We start from the raw sequence: 17,588 nt of genomic DNA on the forward strand, positions 1-17,588 counted from the left end.
CTCTCTCTCTCTCTCTCTCTCTCTCTCTCTCTCTCTCTCTGACACACACACACACACACACACACACACAGTGCAGTTGTCTTTGTGAAGGTGATCTGGTGGACTGGAGTGACTTGCCTTGCATCCCTCTCACTGACAAGAGTGACGTGAGTATGAACGAAACCCAAATGGTGAGGAAATGACTCCCGTGGGTTGGTCTGTGATTCTGAGGTTGCCTCTTGAGTTTAACCAGAGACAGGGCATTAGGAGAAATGTGTAATTGGCCAGAGCAGCCACCAGGTGGCAGTATAGGCATTAGAACAATAGGAGGCCAGAGGGACCCAGCCTGTTCATCATTATTGGAACTGTGGTCAGTTTATCTCAGCCCAGGTGGTAACACAGAAGGACACATTATCATAGAATGCTGTCTAGTCCACAGGCAAGCCAGAAATACCAATTCAGGTCTTTATTCACTCGGATGCCTCAAACTTCTCTACACTGAATGTGTTGCATTAATGGCTTTCCAATATTTCCTTGACTCCACAGACAATATGATCGCAGAATAAAATATAAAATCGGACTTGGGCCCCAGGAAGTGGTAATGGACTGGCTGAGTCACAAATCCTTCAACCAGATCCTCGCAGAGATTTCTGTCAATATCATGGGAACCAATTGCACCGTGGGATGAAGAGGAGAGCATAAAGCAGGTACAGAGATGGATTCTGGGAAACGTGCCCTCAGCCAAAATCCTGTTCCTGTGGCCAACAAGTAGAAATGCAGCTTGTGAGCAAAGGCACAGGAGCACCATTGGGTTTATCTCCTGCCCAGCCTGCTTGAGGGAAGATTTAAAAAAAAAAAAAAAAATCCTCTGCTACAGAGTCCTGCTGTCAAGCCTTAGACCAAGTTCAATCCCCGAGACCCACCTAGCGAAAGCCAAGAACTGACTTCTGCAAGCTGCCTACACGCGCGCGCACACACACACACACACACACACACACACACACACACACACACACTCACGCACGCACGCACACACAAATGTAATTTTTAGAGTCTCCTGCTATACAGGAAGCTTCCATTGTGCTAAGCTTCGGAATCCAAAGAAAGAACTCTCAGGGTCCGCTTCATTTTTCCCAGGATACCTGAGCACACTCTCTTGATGCCTATCCTGCCCGACACAGGAGGAGGGCATTAAATCTGTTTGCAGGAGAGCACTAGGCAGCTGGGTCCAGGCAGCCAAAGCAGCACCTGGCATCATATGACCCACCCTTTCTAGAGAGGAGGACTGGAGTCTTACAAGACCCACGCCCTGCAGCAGAAGCGAGCACGCCCATGTTGTTTTTTCCTAGTGGGTCGGTCGGCCATGTTAAACAGCAAGGAGCCAGGAGGAGCGAAAGCCACAGAGCCAAACCAAGAACTGAGTGCTCGCTGGTGACATCAATTCTTAAAGATATCAGTCACTGGGAGGCGCTCATACATGCTAATCAGGAATAACTAGTTAAAGGGAAAAGGCAGGTGCTTGTCCAGGGCAGCGCTTAGGAGTGCAGACATCCCATAACAGTAAATCATTTTCCAGATCACTGATCCTCACCTGTGTGTAGGCTCATGAGTGCTTACAGCAGGTGCCTACTAAGGAAACACACACTAATTATCCCAAATAATTGGAGTTGACCTATAAAAACAACTGTTCCTTTAGTAAACCAATGGTCAGCCAAACCAAGTACGTGACATGGACTAGCAAGGAGCTGTGAGCCTGAACCAGTGAGAGCTGGTGTTTTGGTATCCTTCTCTTCAAAGGAAATTGCTGCTCAAGAGGAGAGAGGCTGGCCTACTGCTGATTTCTTCCCAGCTGGGAAAGAGCAGCCCTGTTTAGACACAAGCCAATCCTCTCAAAACTTCCTCCTGAGGACTTCAGAGAAGGCCAGGTGAGGGTCTCTGGTTCTTTGGACCCGATGGCTCCACACCCCCTATAAGGAACATATTCTTTAGGGAGCAGATAAGACCCACTCTACCTTCTAATGCTAGATTGGCATCAACCCTGCAGTGTCAGTGACCTGGTGTTTGAACTAAGTTCTTCATCCCTGTGCTGGGTGATTCCCGTGGTTAGCACTTCCTATGTACAGGGGAAATGCAGTCCCTCACACAACAGCACAAACACCATCCTGATGCTGTTTCTTCTGAATTGAAGTCAGTGAAATTCAAGGCCAACTCATGAATCTCAGAAGCTTCTAGAACCTTTGAGATTCTCAGGGCCCCATCTCAAGGTTATATAAGCAGCAACAGTTGCTAGGGAAGTTGCAAGTCAGTGCCCAGACCTCCCAAGACTCAGCTCTCATGAGCTTGGAGACATCTGTGTGCTTGTGAGTAACCCCCTTGTTCATGGTCTTGTAATTCCAGCCAATACATTGGATCACCAGACTTCTTGAGTCAAATCATTTCTTTGGTGTGTCACTGATGTGCTAGCTGCAATGAATACATGTTTATTCTTGTGTCCCTAGGAAAAGTCACACAGCAGACACCCCCGGTAGAAAATCTTAACATTGAATCTGCCTCTCAATGGCCTTCAAGGTCCTTCGTGCTGCGTTGAGCTGCCCTGGCTTGGGAAACCCTTTGCCACCGCTCAATGGCCTCAGAGGAGGCTTTCTCAGGACATGGCTGAGCCCTACGTACCTGCTTTGCTAGCCCCACCAGCAAACCATCCAGAGTGCACTCCCGTGTCTCTCTCTCTCTCTCTCTCTCTCTCTCTCTCTGTGTGTGTGTGTGTGTGTGTGTGTGTCTCTCTTTGTCTCTCTCTCTCTCTCTCTCTCTCTCTGCTTCCTTTGTACTTAGGGAGGTTGCACTAGGCTTGGTCCAAACTCTCCCACAGTAGTGACACTCAGAACTATCCCTTTCCTGTGTGTAGCTTTATGGATGAGAACACCCACTGTATTATCTTTTTCTGGACTGAAACATTTGGTTGTTGTTTTGAGGCAGTCCCACTGTGTAGTCTAGGCTGACCTTCAACTCACTATATATTCAAGCTTACTGCAAACTCACTGTCCCTCTGCCTTAGCTGCCCAATCCCTCAGGGGCTGGGATTGCAGGTGTGTACCATCACCAGGCTCTGAACCCACTTCTGAGACCCTTTAACACATTGATCCATTCTCTATAAATATGTTTAGAACAGCATATATGGACAAGGGGCTAGGGGCATACTTCAGTCAACAGAGTTCACGCCTGGCAGGCACTAAATCCTGGGTTCCAAGTAACCCTTTCTGTAATAGGGTTAAAGGCTGTGCATAAGAAACCCCAGCATCCAGATCAGGTTCGCGGGTTAAGAATGGAGAAAGCTCCTCTCAGTGGGATGAGAGCCTTCTGCTCTAGCACACAGGGTCCCGGCAGTGCCCTGTGTCTTCTCTCAAGACTTCTGCCAGGCAGCAAGGGAAGAGACAGCTCCGAAAGAGTGTAGCTTCTGTGAGGTTGTGGGGGAGCAGGGCTGAAGCGGTCCAGTTAGCCAAACAGAGGGAACAAAGCCAATATCTTTGAGGCTCAAAAGGACTGAAAACCTGAGTAAATTGAGGTACCGGGAAGAAATTTTGCACACTTAAAATTGAAAAGAAAAACAAGGATCCCTTAATCCATGCTTAATGAAGGGGGGGGGATCAACAATTAAAGAACATCTCAAACTGTACTGAAATATTTTTATGTACCTTCCTCCACGTGTGGTCATTTAGTTTTCCCGATTAGCTACGTCAGTAACTCTGCTCTTCTGTTAGAGGAGATTTTTTTTAAAGATGGTAATGAAACTAAAAAGCATCCTCACCATACTCCCCCATCACACAGCAGCAGGCACCTGTGGTGAGGGGTTCCTGCCACGCCCCCTGGGTACAAGTACTGATTCTTGAGGATGCCACGCCCACATCAGAAGCCACGCCCACACCAGAAACTCGGCCTTTGAGCAAGCATATGCGTGTGAACTGTGCCTGCTCAAGTTTGAGAACCATGGGACGACTGGCCGCAATCCTGGCATCCACACCCACCTGATGCTCACCTGAACTGACAAGGACTCAAAGGGACTCAAAGGGACAGACGCAGCAGTCTCACCTTTCCCTTCAGCTTTGCAAGGGGCCCTTTTGGGGTCTCTTTTCTCATCAGTACGGGACAAAGACCTTTCAAACTTAGGTGTCTTCTTCACGATGGAGTTCTTCCTTGCGTTTTCCTTTTCTTCCAGCCTCAGTCTCAGGGCTGCCACCCTGGATAGAATTTTCTTCTTTATCCCTGCAGTCAAGTGTCCACTCCCAGAAGCCTCTTGCTTCTTCTTGCCCTCCTCTGACCCAGCCATTGCTGATTGGTCCCCAGGTGCCTTGCTGACCCGGGCTGCCACAGGCCTCTGCTGTTCATCTCTGGACTTCTTCCCGCTACCCAGGGCGGAACCCTTTGGACATGGGTCCCTAAATAACAAGCTTTCGGGGTCTTTCTCTGACTCACATTCTCCTGAAATGAGAGCCAAGGTCATTGTTGGGGAGTCAGATAAGTTTAGGGGTTTGGTTTCTGCAATTTGAAGCTCCTCTGATTTCAGTTCCTCCATGTCATGGCTTATTGACAAGCGTGTGACATTTCCTTTGGGAGATGAAGTACAAGGGGTGTCTGTGAGATCTTCTGAAAAGGGCACAGGTTTCCCATACTTGTTCTCGGTGGTTCCCTTTTCTTTCTTCATAGGAATTACACTTTGATTGGTTCTGGGCTCAGATCCGCCATAAATGTGGCCTGTGGAGTTGTTGGTATCAGCCTTGACAGATGTATGCGTCATTCCTGTGAGACAACTAGAAAGAGGAGACAGGGGGGAAATGACCTTGCTCTCCTCCTTTCCCCTTTGCCCAGATTCTCCTAGGCTTCTGTCACCACCATCTTGTGTTTGGCTCATGTTGCATACACTTGGAATTCCTTGACTTTCTTCACCAGGACCCTGGGCTTGCCAAATAGCAGCTTCTGCTTCCGCTTTTGCTTCATACAGCTGACTGGCTTTGGCATCTGCTAGCTCTATGTGATTTTGGTTGGTTATATGTTCACGTGGAATGATTTCCCCGCTGTCCTGGGGATGTGGGAGCTGTAGGCTAGTGGGTTGGATCTTTACCCTCTGACACGTGTTTCCAGCAATGAATTCGTTTCCTTCTATGTTGAAGTCAGAGGGCTCTGGCTTCTCAGGCCAGACACCCTCGACCTCACCCCTGTCGTCAATGGGGTCCACAGAGGATTCCAGGATCCTAGGGAAGTTCACCGACTGGTTAACGAAGGCGGGGTGATGCAGCGTCTGCTGGGTTTCCTCCTGTTCCTCATTCAGTGTCTCAGCCATTTCCATCTCTCCAGTTTTGGAAACCTCTGATGGAGAGTCCGTGACCTCTAACTCCTTGTCCTCGACAGGGTCTACAGATGACTCCAGGAGTAGGGGTTGGCCCAGACCCTGGGAAGACAGACAATTGCGGTATGCTTGTCTGTCTGGTGCAGCACCTTGCCAGGTGTCCCTGTTCGCTCCAAGGGCCATGAGAGTGTCAGCTTGAGGGCTGGGAACCCATGCTGCTCCTTCTAAGGCACCTGGCTGGGGTCTGGTGGCACCTGCTCTGAGGATGTCAGATAGAGCCCAGCTCCTACCAGGCATCGTGAGACCAACTTCTGCCTCCTTGTACCCAGGATGCCTCACTAGTTCTGGTGGCCAGATTTCAAAGACAGGAGCTTCTAGAGTTATGATCTTCACTTTGCCACCCACAGCCCAACTCCCTAGTCCAGCGTCATCTTTCTCTCCAAGGAGGATGTCAGGGAGAGCTGGGACACTGCCGACCAAATGACTGTCTTCTCCCACAGTCTTCTCAGCCGCCTCTGAGACACTGGTCCTTGGGTCTGAGCCACACTCAATTTCTTCCCTGGAATCTGCTAGGGAGTGCTCCAAGGGTTCCACATTGTCCTCCTGTTGCGTGGTGGGTATGGAGGGCAAAATTTCTTGGAAGTCATTTGCAGAAAGAGAAACCTGGTGCGATGTGCTCTGTGGCAGGATGCGGTGCTTCGTTCCACTTCCCTTTTCTTGGAAGTCCTCTTCAAGGCCTCTGCTGTGGGCTCCCTCCACAGCCTGGCTCTGATACCCAGGCTGGTTATCCATCTGAAGAGCCCTGCTACACAAACCCTGTCCCTCGGGCACAGAGAAGTGGCCATGAGCTCCTGCACTGCTCGGCGCTGGGACAAGAGTCTTCCCGGTTGCTTCACCTGTGGTGCTACTTAATGAATGACCTGACTGTGGGTTGTCATCAGGGAGAGATTGGGAATTATCTTCATCTCGAGCCTCACACAAGGCTTGATCGGCACCAACATCAAAGTCATTGTCCTGGGGAACAGAAACGGAGTGACATTTGATTTCATGGACTTCAGTGGCATTAGTTGATATGCCCTCCGTCTCCCTGGTCACCTGATGGCAGGAGACATTAGCAGTTGGTTCGGCTGACTGCTCTTTTGAGCACTCCCCATCAGAACTATAGCTGGCAAGTGTGTCTATGGCAACCGGGACACTGAGACTGGAACCTCCATAGCCCCCTTCACTATCCTTTACAAAGGAGATAGTCTCAGAATAAAGGGGCTGTGACTCCCCAAACCCTCTTTCATTGTAGGGTAGTGTGGAAGCGAAGATGGAGGGAGGATTCCCCACATCAGCTGCTGTCTCTCCCAAAGCATCTTCACTGGTCTCCTGTGCTGTGTCCCAGGTGAAGGTACTGTTAAAAAGAGGGCCCTCGGCTGACTTCCCATCCTGGCTGCTCTTGTCTGTGGACTGTGGAGACTCAGAACCTTGTGTCTGTAGAACAGCCAGTATCTTGTCAGGAGAATATAAATCACATACTTCGCTTTGACCTTCTGTCAGCTCCAAGTCCTCGGGGCAAATTTCTTGAGGCAAATATTTATCAACTGGTGCTCCAACAAGGAGATCCATGGTAGCAAAACATGTTTCTTGGTCACCGGCTTCAAAACACCCCACCCCATATGCAACTTCTCTGACCCTTGACCCACTGCCCACATTTTCCAAGGGGAGGGAGGGAGCCGTGGGCTGGGGGAAAGCATCAGAGAGAGCCTCTGACTGCCTGAAGTGGACACCATCACCCTGAGGGAGAGCCACCGAGGCTGGAGGCTGCAACACTTCTTCCTCATTGTCTTCTAGGGGACTCAGTGCCCAGAGAGCACCAGGCAAGTCACCGTCTCTGTTCGGTCGGCCTTCCTGCTGGAGGCTTTGAGGACAGCTTTCCAGGCCCGGGTCTTGGGTCAATGACAAATTTTCCCTGTTGATCTCACTCAAGTAGGAGGCAGAATGTATCGTGGCCCCGGAAAATGTAGACAACTCCTCAGCAGGCACTGGAAAGGCCGACATCTGACCTAGAGAACTGCTCTCCCCAATGGTTTCCTGAATTTGCATCTAGGAAAAAAAAAAGAAAAGTGATATGAATAGAATTGTTCCTGAGAGAGGCCACAATAGGATTTATCTGCAGCCCAGGGGGTGCTAATCCTTGACAACTTTAATAAGGGATAAGGACCATAGCTGGAATGACTGAAATCTGAACATGAATCCCCAAACTCACTCTGGCTATTAGAGACTTCCTGGGGAAGTGTGAATTTAAATCACTCTGTGTTCCAGGGGACTAATCTCACCATTATATGCAGAACACCTCCTGGCAATCCTCACGTATTTAATGATTTTTTTCCCTCCTCTCTCCAAGGGAAAGAGATGGAAATAAATTGAATGGTAAACTTGTTTCTGAACAAATCAGTCCGAGAAAGACCTGCCCATAGCTGACTGTTACATTGTCATGACAAGTGAATCCAATGTTGCTTTACAAAGTGGCAAAGGGCATCTTTTGTCCTCCAAATATTATAGTGTACTGGTTAATAATGTCACTAAAAGGCAGAGAGAAAGAGAGAGTCAGACCCGGTAATGCATGTCTATTATGGTAGCACTCCCGTGGCCAAGGTACAAGGCTTGCCTGAGTTCAAAACCAACCCAGGCAACATAGTGAGATTTCAAGTAAACAAACAAACAAACAAACAAAAAAATAAAATATACATGCACTAGAAGAAGGCAAGAAAAATATGTTCTCCTTCTAAATACTTTAAGAATAGAATTCTTTTTTCCCCCTAGAACTTCAGAAAACAAAGCTGGAAAAGAACAGATGTAGGCCTATCTTTCAAGCCTGTCTCCAACGGAATAAGAGAAATCGGACAGGCCACCAACACTGCCAATCATTTCTGATTCAAAACAGATAAAAATTCTGGATTTTTCAATGAGACTCTTGGGCAAGAAGTGACCTTCCCAAGAAGTAAGAGATGATTATGCTGTTTGGAGAAAAGGAAGGGAAAAGAAAGAAGGAGAGGGGTGGGAAGGAAGGAGGGAGGGGGAGGGAGAAACCCTACAGTCTGCAAACCCAGCCCATCTCAGCACTGAATACTGGGTGATGGTGAGTTGTATTTAAGGAGAAAGAAAACTCCTTGACTGTCCTCTTGTCTCTTGAAAGTTCTAGCCAACAGCTGTTTCAAAGCAAAACAAAACCATGTTCAGCCAAGAAGAATGGGAGGTAAGTCTTTGGTAAGCCATGCTGTCTCTGACCTCGGGACTCTCGTTCCATAGAGCCCTACTCCAGTGCACGGGCCAGAGAGAGCGAAGGAGGTTGCCATCACTCTTCTGGCCTATAATGTTCTTCTGGACTTGAAATGTTCTTTCCCATGGGAAGTCCAGAGATTTCTCTCTACTAACTCCGTATGTGAATAGATCTTAATAGTGTTATTTATCTTCTACCTCAGGGTTGATTCCCGTACCCACTGCCAGCAGGAAGTGGGACCAAGGTCACCTAGGACACTTTCCGGTGCTCCCTGGATGCGTGCTGCCTGTCAGTCATTTCTCTGTCATCTTCTTTTAAGTGCCTCATGTCCTCTGAACTTGGATTTCGTTGGTTTAAAAGAGACAAACTGAACTCCATAGTGATAAAGACCATTTACTGATCCAACCAACAGCCATTGAGCTCCCCCAACCTACTAAGAAGTAGGATGGGGAGATGTGACAGGCAAGGGCTTGTCTTGAGAGACCACCCATTTTATGTGTGATCAAGCTATGGTACAGTAATAAGCATACTGTAAGCATTCAACAAGTATTTGTTGGAAGAGAAAGGAAGAAAATGTAGCATGTACCAGTGGAGGGCGCTGCCACCGGAGGTCCCCCACCAAACCTCTGCCTTTGCAAGAGCTTTGCTTTGAATTTAGGGACAGCCTTATTTTAAGGGAGACCTCCAACCAGAGTTTGAGGCCAGATTGAGCCACATGCCAGGCTATCCCCAAGAGGGAGAAAGGCAGGCCAGAAGGCTCTACCCACAGGCATCGTTTGTTCTAACGTTGATGTTTCTAAAAAGAAAGCTATTCCTGTGTCTACCAGCTGTGGCAGTACACACAGGTACACACACTGAAGGATGTTCTTTGCTCTTTTTTTCTACATCCTTTTATAAAAATCATCGCACTAAGAGAGAAAATTGAAAAAAACCACAAAAATAACTTAGAGGAAGCAAGGAGCGAGACTTTTCTAAAGTGTGCAAAAGTTTCACAACAGACGAAATACTTGTGAAAGAGCGATGAGCAATCTTGCTTCCCCATCCCACTAGGATGGTTCCCCCCCCCACACACACACACCGGACCCGAACACCCACAAATATGTGGAGAGTATTCTTTTCCTATGCCTCTTTGATTCAGAGTTTTATAAAGAGCTATGGTGCAAACTACCAAGTCATTAAGCACAGAAAGTATGGCAGCTTCTGACCAGGAATGAAAAGAACTTTAGAGACTGCCCAGTGAAAATACCACACCTCTGCTCCCCAGGGCTCTATTCTGCCTGAACTCCCATGACCCATGTGCTCACCCACCCATGTCTCTTCTCACGCGTCTCTTCCCAACTCATGTCCCCCTCTAAACATGTCCTATCTTACCCACGTCTTCCAAGATCCATCTTCCTCTATGTCCCTGACCCACCCCCACCCATGCCCCACCCAACACCAGTCCTTTATTTTAAGGTCTTGCTATCATCACAATATCGTTAGCACCAAGGGACATTCTAGAAGTAGCTACTGTGTGGAGAACTCATTGCCTGACACCCTGCCATTTCTTCCAGAGGGCTCCATTTAGATGGATTATTTATTTCTGCCTGCACCTGCATGACTACTACATCAACAGAGCAATGGGCTTACTCTAAAATGAAATTAACACGTGGCTCTGACCTGCTGGAACAGGCCTGCGATCCTAGCTACAAAGGAGACTGAGGCAGAAAGATCACAAGTTCAGTACCAGCGTAGGCTACATAGTGAGGTTAAGGCCTGGGCAACTTAGTTAGCTCTACTCAAAACAAAAGGTAAAAGATAGCCTGGATATAGTGTGGGGGAGACCAGGGGTTCAATCCTCAGGATGGCATAAACAAACTGATGTCTTAGAGGATGGGGCAGGGATGTTCCAGTTCACACGGCTCTGAGAGTAACCCGTGTCACAGCACAGTGTGAGGTTTAAAGTAGTTAGTCCTATGGCAATGAACTCATTCCTTCCCGATCCTGCTTTTAAAGTAAAATCCCACTGGGGTTGAATACAGTGCAGTGGTCCAGGCACTTCCAGAGGACCCCACGTTCAGTTCCCAGCTCTCATGTGAGATAGTTCATAATGGACTGTAATGCCAGCTCCAAGGCATCTATCTGATGGCCTCCTCTGACCTCTGAAGGTACTCAAACACATAGGGCATACATACATACATACATACATACATACACACACACACACAAGCATGAATAAACACATGTTCATAAACAAAAATCAATCTTAGGGCTAGGAAGATGGCAACCAGCTAAGAGTGTTTGCTGTTTCTATAGAGGACCCAGGTTCAGTTCCCTGCATCCACATCAGGTGGGTCACAGTCACCTACCTATACCTGTAATTCCAGGGGATCTAACACATTCTTCTGGCCTCTGCCAGGATCTGTGCACACATGGTTCACACATGTGGAGACAAATAAATAAGTAATTAGATCTAAAAATCTCTATTTAAAATCGTATTTTAACACCCCCCACTCTAGGAAACACCACATATGATGGCATAAGGCAAGACTGTGTGTAAATTCATCATCTGAAGGGCATGCAGTGGGCACCTACTGAACCCAGGTGTTCTAAGAGTCTGGAAAACCTTAGTGGACATGTAAAATGTCTGGACTTCAGAAGTTAACTCCAGGCGGCCAACTCTATGATGAAATCTGATGTGAGGTCCTCTAAGGATGTCTGCACTCTTTGAGGATGAGCATCTCAACAGAGCTGTGGGCATCTTGAGCTGCATCTGACAGTGCAGGCCTTTCATCCCTTCTGTGAAGGAGATGGGAACTTACAAGGTTCTTCTCAGAATGGAATATATATATATGTGTGTGTGTGTGTGTGTGTGTATGTGTGTGTGTATCTATATGTATATATGTATATATGTGTGTATATATAAACTACATATATTTATATATAATATATCTTATTATTTTAAATATAATTATTTTATTAAATATTATTATATAAGTGGTTTTTAAAAAACTTTTATGTGCATTGGTGTTTTATCTGCATGGATGTCTGTGTAAAGGTGTTGGATCCCCTGGAACTGGAATTACAGACAGCTGTGGCCCACCATGAGGGTGCTAGGAATTGAACACAAGGTCCTCTAGAAGAGTAACAGCCAGTGCTCTTAACCCCTGAGCCATCTCTCTAGCCCCTCAGAGTAGAGCCTTAACATCTCACTCCCAAGGTTTTCGAAGGTGTATAGTATCAGCTCAGAGAGTAAGACGGGCCTGTCTCCTTCAGAGACCAGTTCTCCGAGAGGAAGACCAGAGGCTCATGCCACCCAGTGGCTCAGACCTTGCCTAGCTGTGTCACGATGGAAGAGGTCGGGCAAATGGGTACCCGCTGCTGCTGGCTGCACCAAGTTTATCAAGTGAAACTCTGGGGTAGAGAGGGAGAGTTGTCATGTAGTAAACTTGTTCTTGTTTGGGGGAGAATGAAGAGTGCTTATGGCTGTAGGAAGAAGCTTGCCATTGCTGTGTTACATAGACAGGATGCCTGTCAACCTGAGTTAGCTTAATCCACTGTGCTACATGGGACCCCAGGTAACCACTGTAGCCACTCTGACCCACTGTCTCCTCCTCCAAGGCTAACCACATGCACGTCAGCACCATCCTGTCAGTACATGGCAGGCTGCCCAACACCCAGAAGACACTGACATCAGGTAACCTTGTTCTGAGTGAAAAAACAAAACAAAACAAAACAAAAAAACAAAACAAAACAAAAAGCAGATGAAGCAGAGAGGAAATGGAACGGCCCTGGTGAATAGAGCCCTGGGTCTTACAATGGCCTCCTTACTTGATCCAAAAATAAATGTGAAGTAGAGATGCTACTGCCTCTTTTAACTAGTGGGTGAGCAGCCTGACTCCCCCCCAGGAGAGAGAACCATACAGTGGGCCCCGGAGGGGAAGTGTGGTATAAAGGACTCTTAGCTAGGATGGAAGACCACTGTGAGATGGGAGGAAACTTCCCGGTGTCCCAGCATGAAGGAGGTGACAGAGGAGAAGCCTGGATGGGATGCAGGCCAAGGTGGAGATGGTCAGGCCGCCAGAGATCACAGAAGTTCATTGGACTAGTCAGGTCAGAGCTGCAGTGGAATTGCTGGGAAACTAACAAAGATGTCTTCCAAGCTCAGGCAGGGACCAGGGATCATGTGCAGCGATGAGCTGGGGTCCTAGCACTGGTGAGGGTAGAGACTGAGGCCTCAGACTGGGCGGGACCATGTGTGGCAGGTGGGGAATCTTCAGAAGGACCAGTCGCCCTGTGTACACTAGCCTATACATATAGTCTACATATACATATACATATACATACACATATACTTATACTTATAACTGTATGAGCCATGGGGGCGCTGTGTGTTGACACAGACATGAGGCCTTTTGAATGAACCATTTAGGGCCCCAACTCCTAAACAGAGCAGGCTGACAGAAGGCCATCAGTAGGCTAATCACAGTTGAGGACTGGACCCATGTTCACAGCTAGACACGCTATGATGTCCACACACCCACACCATCTCTAACCACTCATGTAGAATGGCAGGCACCCCCTTCTTCCTCAACGACTTCATCTCTGCTGAGAAAGCCTAAGTCAGTGCGCACTTGAAAGGAGGCTGATGGAATTTCACTCCCACGGACCACAGAATGAAGGATACACTCAAGAGCTGAGAGGTACTGGGACTGATAACGTGAACTCAGCAATGCTCAGGGGTCAGAAAGCTCCTCCAGGTCCCAGAGTCGACGGAGTATCCCTGATTTAAAGCCGTGTGTGTCTGGATACCCAGCCCTCTCCAACTCAGCTCTGCTTTTCCTTCAGTGATAGAGATCAGATCTAGAGCTTCATACTTGCTTAGCCTTCAGCCTCCAACAGCCTCACTTTCTCCTCTCCTCCCTCCTCCCCTCCCCTCCCCCTCCTCTCCTCTCCTGTTCTCCCCCCTTCCCCTCCCCTCCCCTCTCTTCTTCACTCTTTTCCTTTGCTTTCTTGCTTTGATGCAGAATCTCTTGGCACCCAGGCTGATTCTGGACTTGCTCCATTGCTGAAGAGGGCCTTAAACTCCTAAAATCCTCCTGCCTCTGCCTCGCAAGAGTTGAGATTACAGGTGTGCACCACCACATCTGGATAAACTCAGATTTTCTTATTACGGAGTTAGAACAAGCTGAACCATACCAAAGGCTGGATATTTCCCTTAATACAAGCCAGAGCTTCTGAGTCCCAAGACACTTAGACACCACAGTGGTGCTTCTTGCATGAAACATGGCCAGGTTTGTCTTCCTCTCCACGGGGAAGAGCATGGACTCTTGTTAGCCATTTCTGAGTCTCCAGAGGTTCACCTACAGAAAGTACGGTGTTGCCGAATGAACGAACAGATGATTCCATATAAGGAGAGAAGAGCAGTAAACTAAAATTAGAAACACTTCCAACCTCCTTTTCTGAAAGGAGAAACAAACTTGAAAGCTTAAAGCTTGAAAGTTTCCACAGGAAACTCTTCACAAACACATTATTTTCCCTTGTTCAAATCGCCCAAATGCTGCCTCCTAAGAAAGCCTGCTGTGGGTCTCATGGGACAGGTACTGCCTCTCTTTCCACACCATGATGTTGGAGGTTATGTTCCCCATCATTCAGGACACTGTCCTGGATGCCAGCAAAGGGCAAGATGCTAATTTGAGTCCCTAACAACAGACGGTCTGAGGTAAGATCCCTGCTCTCAAATAGCTTATAAACCAGAGACACAAAGATGGATGGGGGAAAGACAATGTCTCTTGGCAAGTTGTGCTAGTGGCAAACAGGATGGAACAGGATGCTGGAGGACTGAGCCTGGAACTCTCCTCGAGTGATGTGCTTCCTATGGTGCAAAAAGCAGGGGCCATGCTGGTGTGCGGAATGCATGTATTCTGAGAAAAGTCCTTCACGCTTCTCTGCACGCTTCTTCAGCCTTGATCAGAGGCGGGTGTGGTAACTACAGCTGACTAACATCACAGTACCCATAATCCCTTTCTCTCTTGCTTCCAACTGAGGGAGACAGGCAAGTCATATACCACCACCACCACCACCCCCGGACTCCTGCACTGCCAGACAGGACCAAGGGGACAGTCTGTCTAACTGGATGTGTGAAGAATCTCACCAAAGGGCTTCTGCAAAGGTTACGTTTTCCTTGTGTAAGATATTACGTTAGTCTGTTATCTATGGCCATTAAAAAAATCCTTAGGGCTGGTCCTTTATGAAGAAGCTCAGCATTTGGCTTCTGGTTCTGGAGACTGGGAAGATCAGGAATGTGTGGTACCACCATCTACCCAGAACCTAACGAGAGGCTTCTTGTCCATCATAACAGGACAGAGGGCATCACATTATTGAGATGTAGCAAGCAAGTCTCAGTCTCTCTCTCTCTCTCTCTCTTTCTCTCTGTTTTTTTTTTTTTTGTTGTTGTTGTTTTTGTTTTTTGTTTTTTGTTTTTTAGGCAAGGTTTCTCTGTATAGCCCTTCCTGTCCTAGAACTCACTCTGTAGACCAGGCTGGCCTCGAACTCAGAAATCCGCCTGCCTCTGCCTCCCAAGTGCTGGGTTTAAAAGTGTGTGCCACCACTGCCCGGCAAGCATATCTCTTTCTACTCTCTTCAAGCCACAAATGTACATTCTTAAGATATCATCCATTATAACTACTACCCAAAGGCCCCACCTCCAAATAGCCCAACAAATGAATTTGAGGATTAACTTTCCAAGTCATGAACTTTTGGGGGACACATCTAAATCGCAACAGTTACAAACTCGGGTAGGAACCCCGTTTCTTCCTCTCCTTTCTCTAATTAAAATGTGAAACCTATCACCCCAGCTGTCATCTTCCAGACCTGGGGTGACCAGAAGGAAAAGCTGTGATGGTCAGGTGGGGCAAGAAGAAAGAACTTGGGACTTCTGGACTGGAGCAACATGAGTCCCTTTGGTCCTGGACTTCTTGTGATAAACAAGAGTTCTTACGTTTAGGTCGCTATTATTCTGTTAGCAGCTAAAGCCTCCTGGTGGGCATGAGGATGATATTTTATGGAGGGATGATGATGGCATGTAAGATTCACCCCGTAGTACTCCAGAGGCTCCGGCAGTTCCTGGGAGAGATTAGCTGGAAGGATAGAGTCACAAAGGGCAAGGGGTGTGGTTCCCAGGGAGGGAACTCAAGGGCCTGATAGAAGTGCCAAGGGATCAAAAGGGCCCGAGGCAAGGTGAACTTGAAGTCGAGTCAGGAAGGAGGAATGGAGAAACATGAGGAGGCATGGATCATCATGGTTCTGAAAGCCAGATCCACCTCACGGGGCCAGAGAACCAAGCCTCTAGGGCGACTGCTTATCCCAGGCAACATCTCGACATGCCAACACATCCTACCGTGCTGTGATGGTCTCCCCCAACTCCCTTTTCATTCTTCTCTTAGCGTGCTTTTACTGTTTTGTCCTTACCTGGGCGAGGCCCAAAGAGCACTCTGTCTACACACCATCCATTTCTCTAGTGGTTCCAGGAATCGCTAAATGAGACTGTCCCCAATCCTCCCCACCATAACCAACCTACTGTGGCATCATGATTGACTGGCTCAGTGTCATTAGGCCATCTGTCATATGATAGATCAAATCCATACCACCTAGGGCTGCAAAACTGAAAATAGACATCCCAGTCCCTAGCCAAAGAAAGCTTAAAGGCAAACCAGAATGTTTCAGAGCCTTGAGTTTATTTTTAGGTGTTGCCTGTTCGCCCAGAAAGAGGATTCACTTAAAGGCTTTGAGTGCTGAAGTAGTACACAGAGAAGTGGAGGCTGCTATCTTGTGGGATGCTGTCAAAACCACCTCAGTCCTGAAAGCCAGATCCCAAACACTCCTGTCCCTTCCACGACACTCTACTCCTCTCCCCCAAGAGAGACCAAGCTGCAAGCAATTGGTGTGTACTGTTCCTGTCCTGACTTCTTGGGAAAGTTACAGAGTTTGTGAAAATACCACTCTGGTCTCTTGTGGGGAGAGGATGTGGTTCCCGTGGCTGGCACACATGTCCTCCCAGTAGGGTCTTTACCTGTTCATGTAGTGTGGATGTAAGGAGCACAAACCAGTAGCTTTCTGTGTTCACGGTGCTTCTTACATGATATGTGAGTGGTGCTGGGACCATTTGTACTGCTGGTCTCTAAGCCCTTAACACATGCAGGATCTCTGCTAAGTACCTTAAATTCTGGTGATGCTGATTAAAAAAAAAGTGGTACCTAAGGTTGAGGGGCTTTGGGATATGGATTATCAGGAGACAATGTATACTTTTCACACCAGAGAGGATGGCCTACTAAATGGCAATCTCACTTTTTTTTTTAAGATTTATTTATTATTATATATAAGCCCACTATAGCTTACTTTAGACACACCAGAAGAGGGCATCAGATCTCATTACAGATGTTTGTGAGCCACCATGTGGTTGCTGGGATTTGAACTCAGGACCTTCGGGGGAGCAGTCAGTTTGCTCTTACCTGCTGAGCCATCTCACCAGCTCTAGCAATTTCACTTAAGATGGGTCAGGAGAGTATCTGTCAGGGCTGGAGACATGAGTACAGTGTTCTTGTGAAAGCGAGAGGTCAAGAGTTCAAATCCCCACCGTCCACATAAAAGCCAAGTGTGCACTGAGTCTTCCCTACAATCCCAGAAAGTGGAGACAGGGGACCCCAGGGGCAAGCTGGCCGTTATCCAATTCAGTGCATCCAGGGAGAAGCCCTGTCACTGTAAATAAAATAGAGCGACTGAGGAAGACACACAGTGTCAGTCTCCGGCCTCTATACTTGCTTACACATGGGCATGTACATACGCACACATGTAGGCCCACACACATTTGAAATGCATACACGCATGTACGTATACATGAGCAAATGAAAGAAAAGAAAAACCGTTGTCTTTCGTTTCTTGAGTATCCTGTATCTGGAGTTCACTATAAGACAAGAGGAGCTGGGCGGTGGTGGCTTACACTTTAATGCCTGCACTGGGGGGGGGGGG

The 17,588-nt window shown here is 47.7% G+C and overlaps 1 protein-coding gene across 1 annotated transcript in view; it reads right to left on the bottom strand.

Moving 5' to 3' along the window:
- The window catches only part of Alpk2 (alpha kinase 2), a 125,102-nt gene that overhangs the window by 33,409 nt on the left and 74,105 nt on the right, over positions 1-17,588 (bottom strand). Inside the window, exon 5 of the mRNA XM_021214980.2 lies at positions 4,063-7,405. Within this exon, the coding sequence (XP_021070639.1) occupies positions 4,063-7,405 (3,343 nt within the window). The remainder of the gene's footprint in view (positions 1-4,062; positions 7,406-17,588) is intronic.

The sequence above is a fragment of the Mus pahari genome, chromosome 15, assembly GCF_900095145.1.
Source record: "Mus pahari chromosome 15, PAHARI_EIJ_v1.1, whole genome shotgun sequence".
NCBI classification, from domain to species: domain Eukaryota; kingdom Metazoa; phylum Chordata; class Mammalia; order Rodentia; family Muridae; genus Mus; species Mus pahari.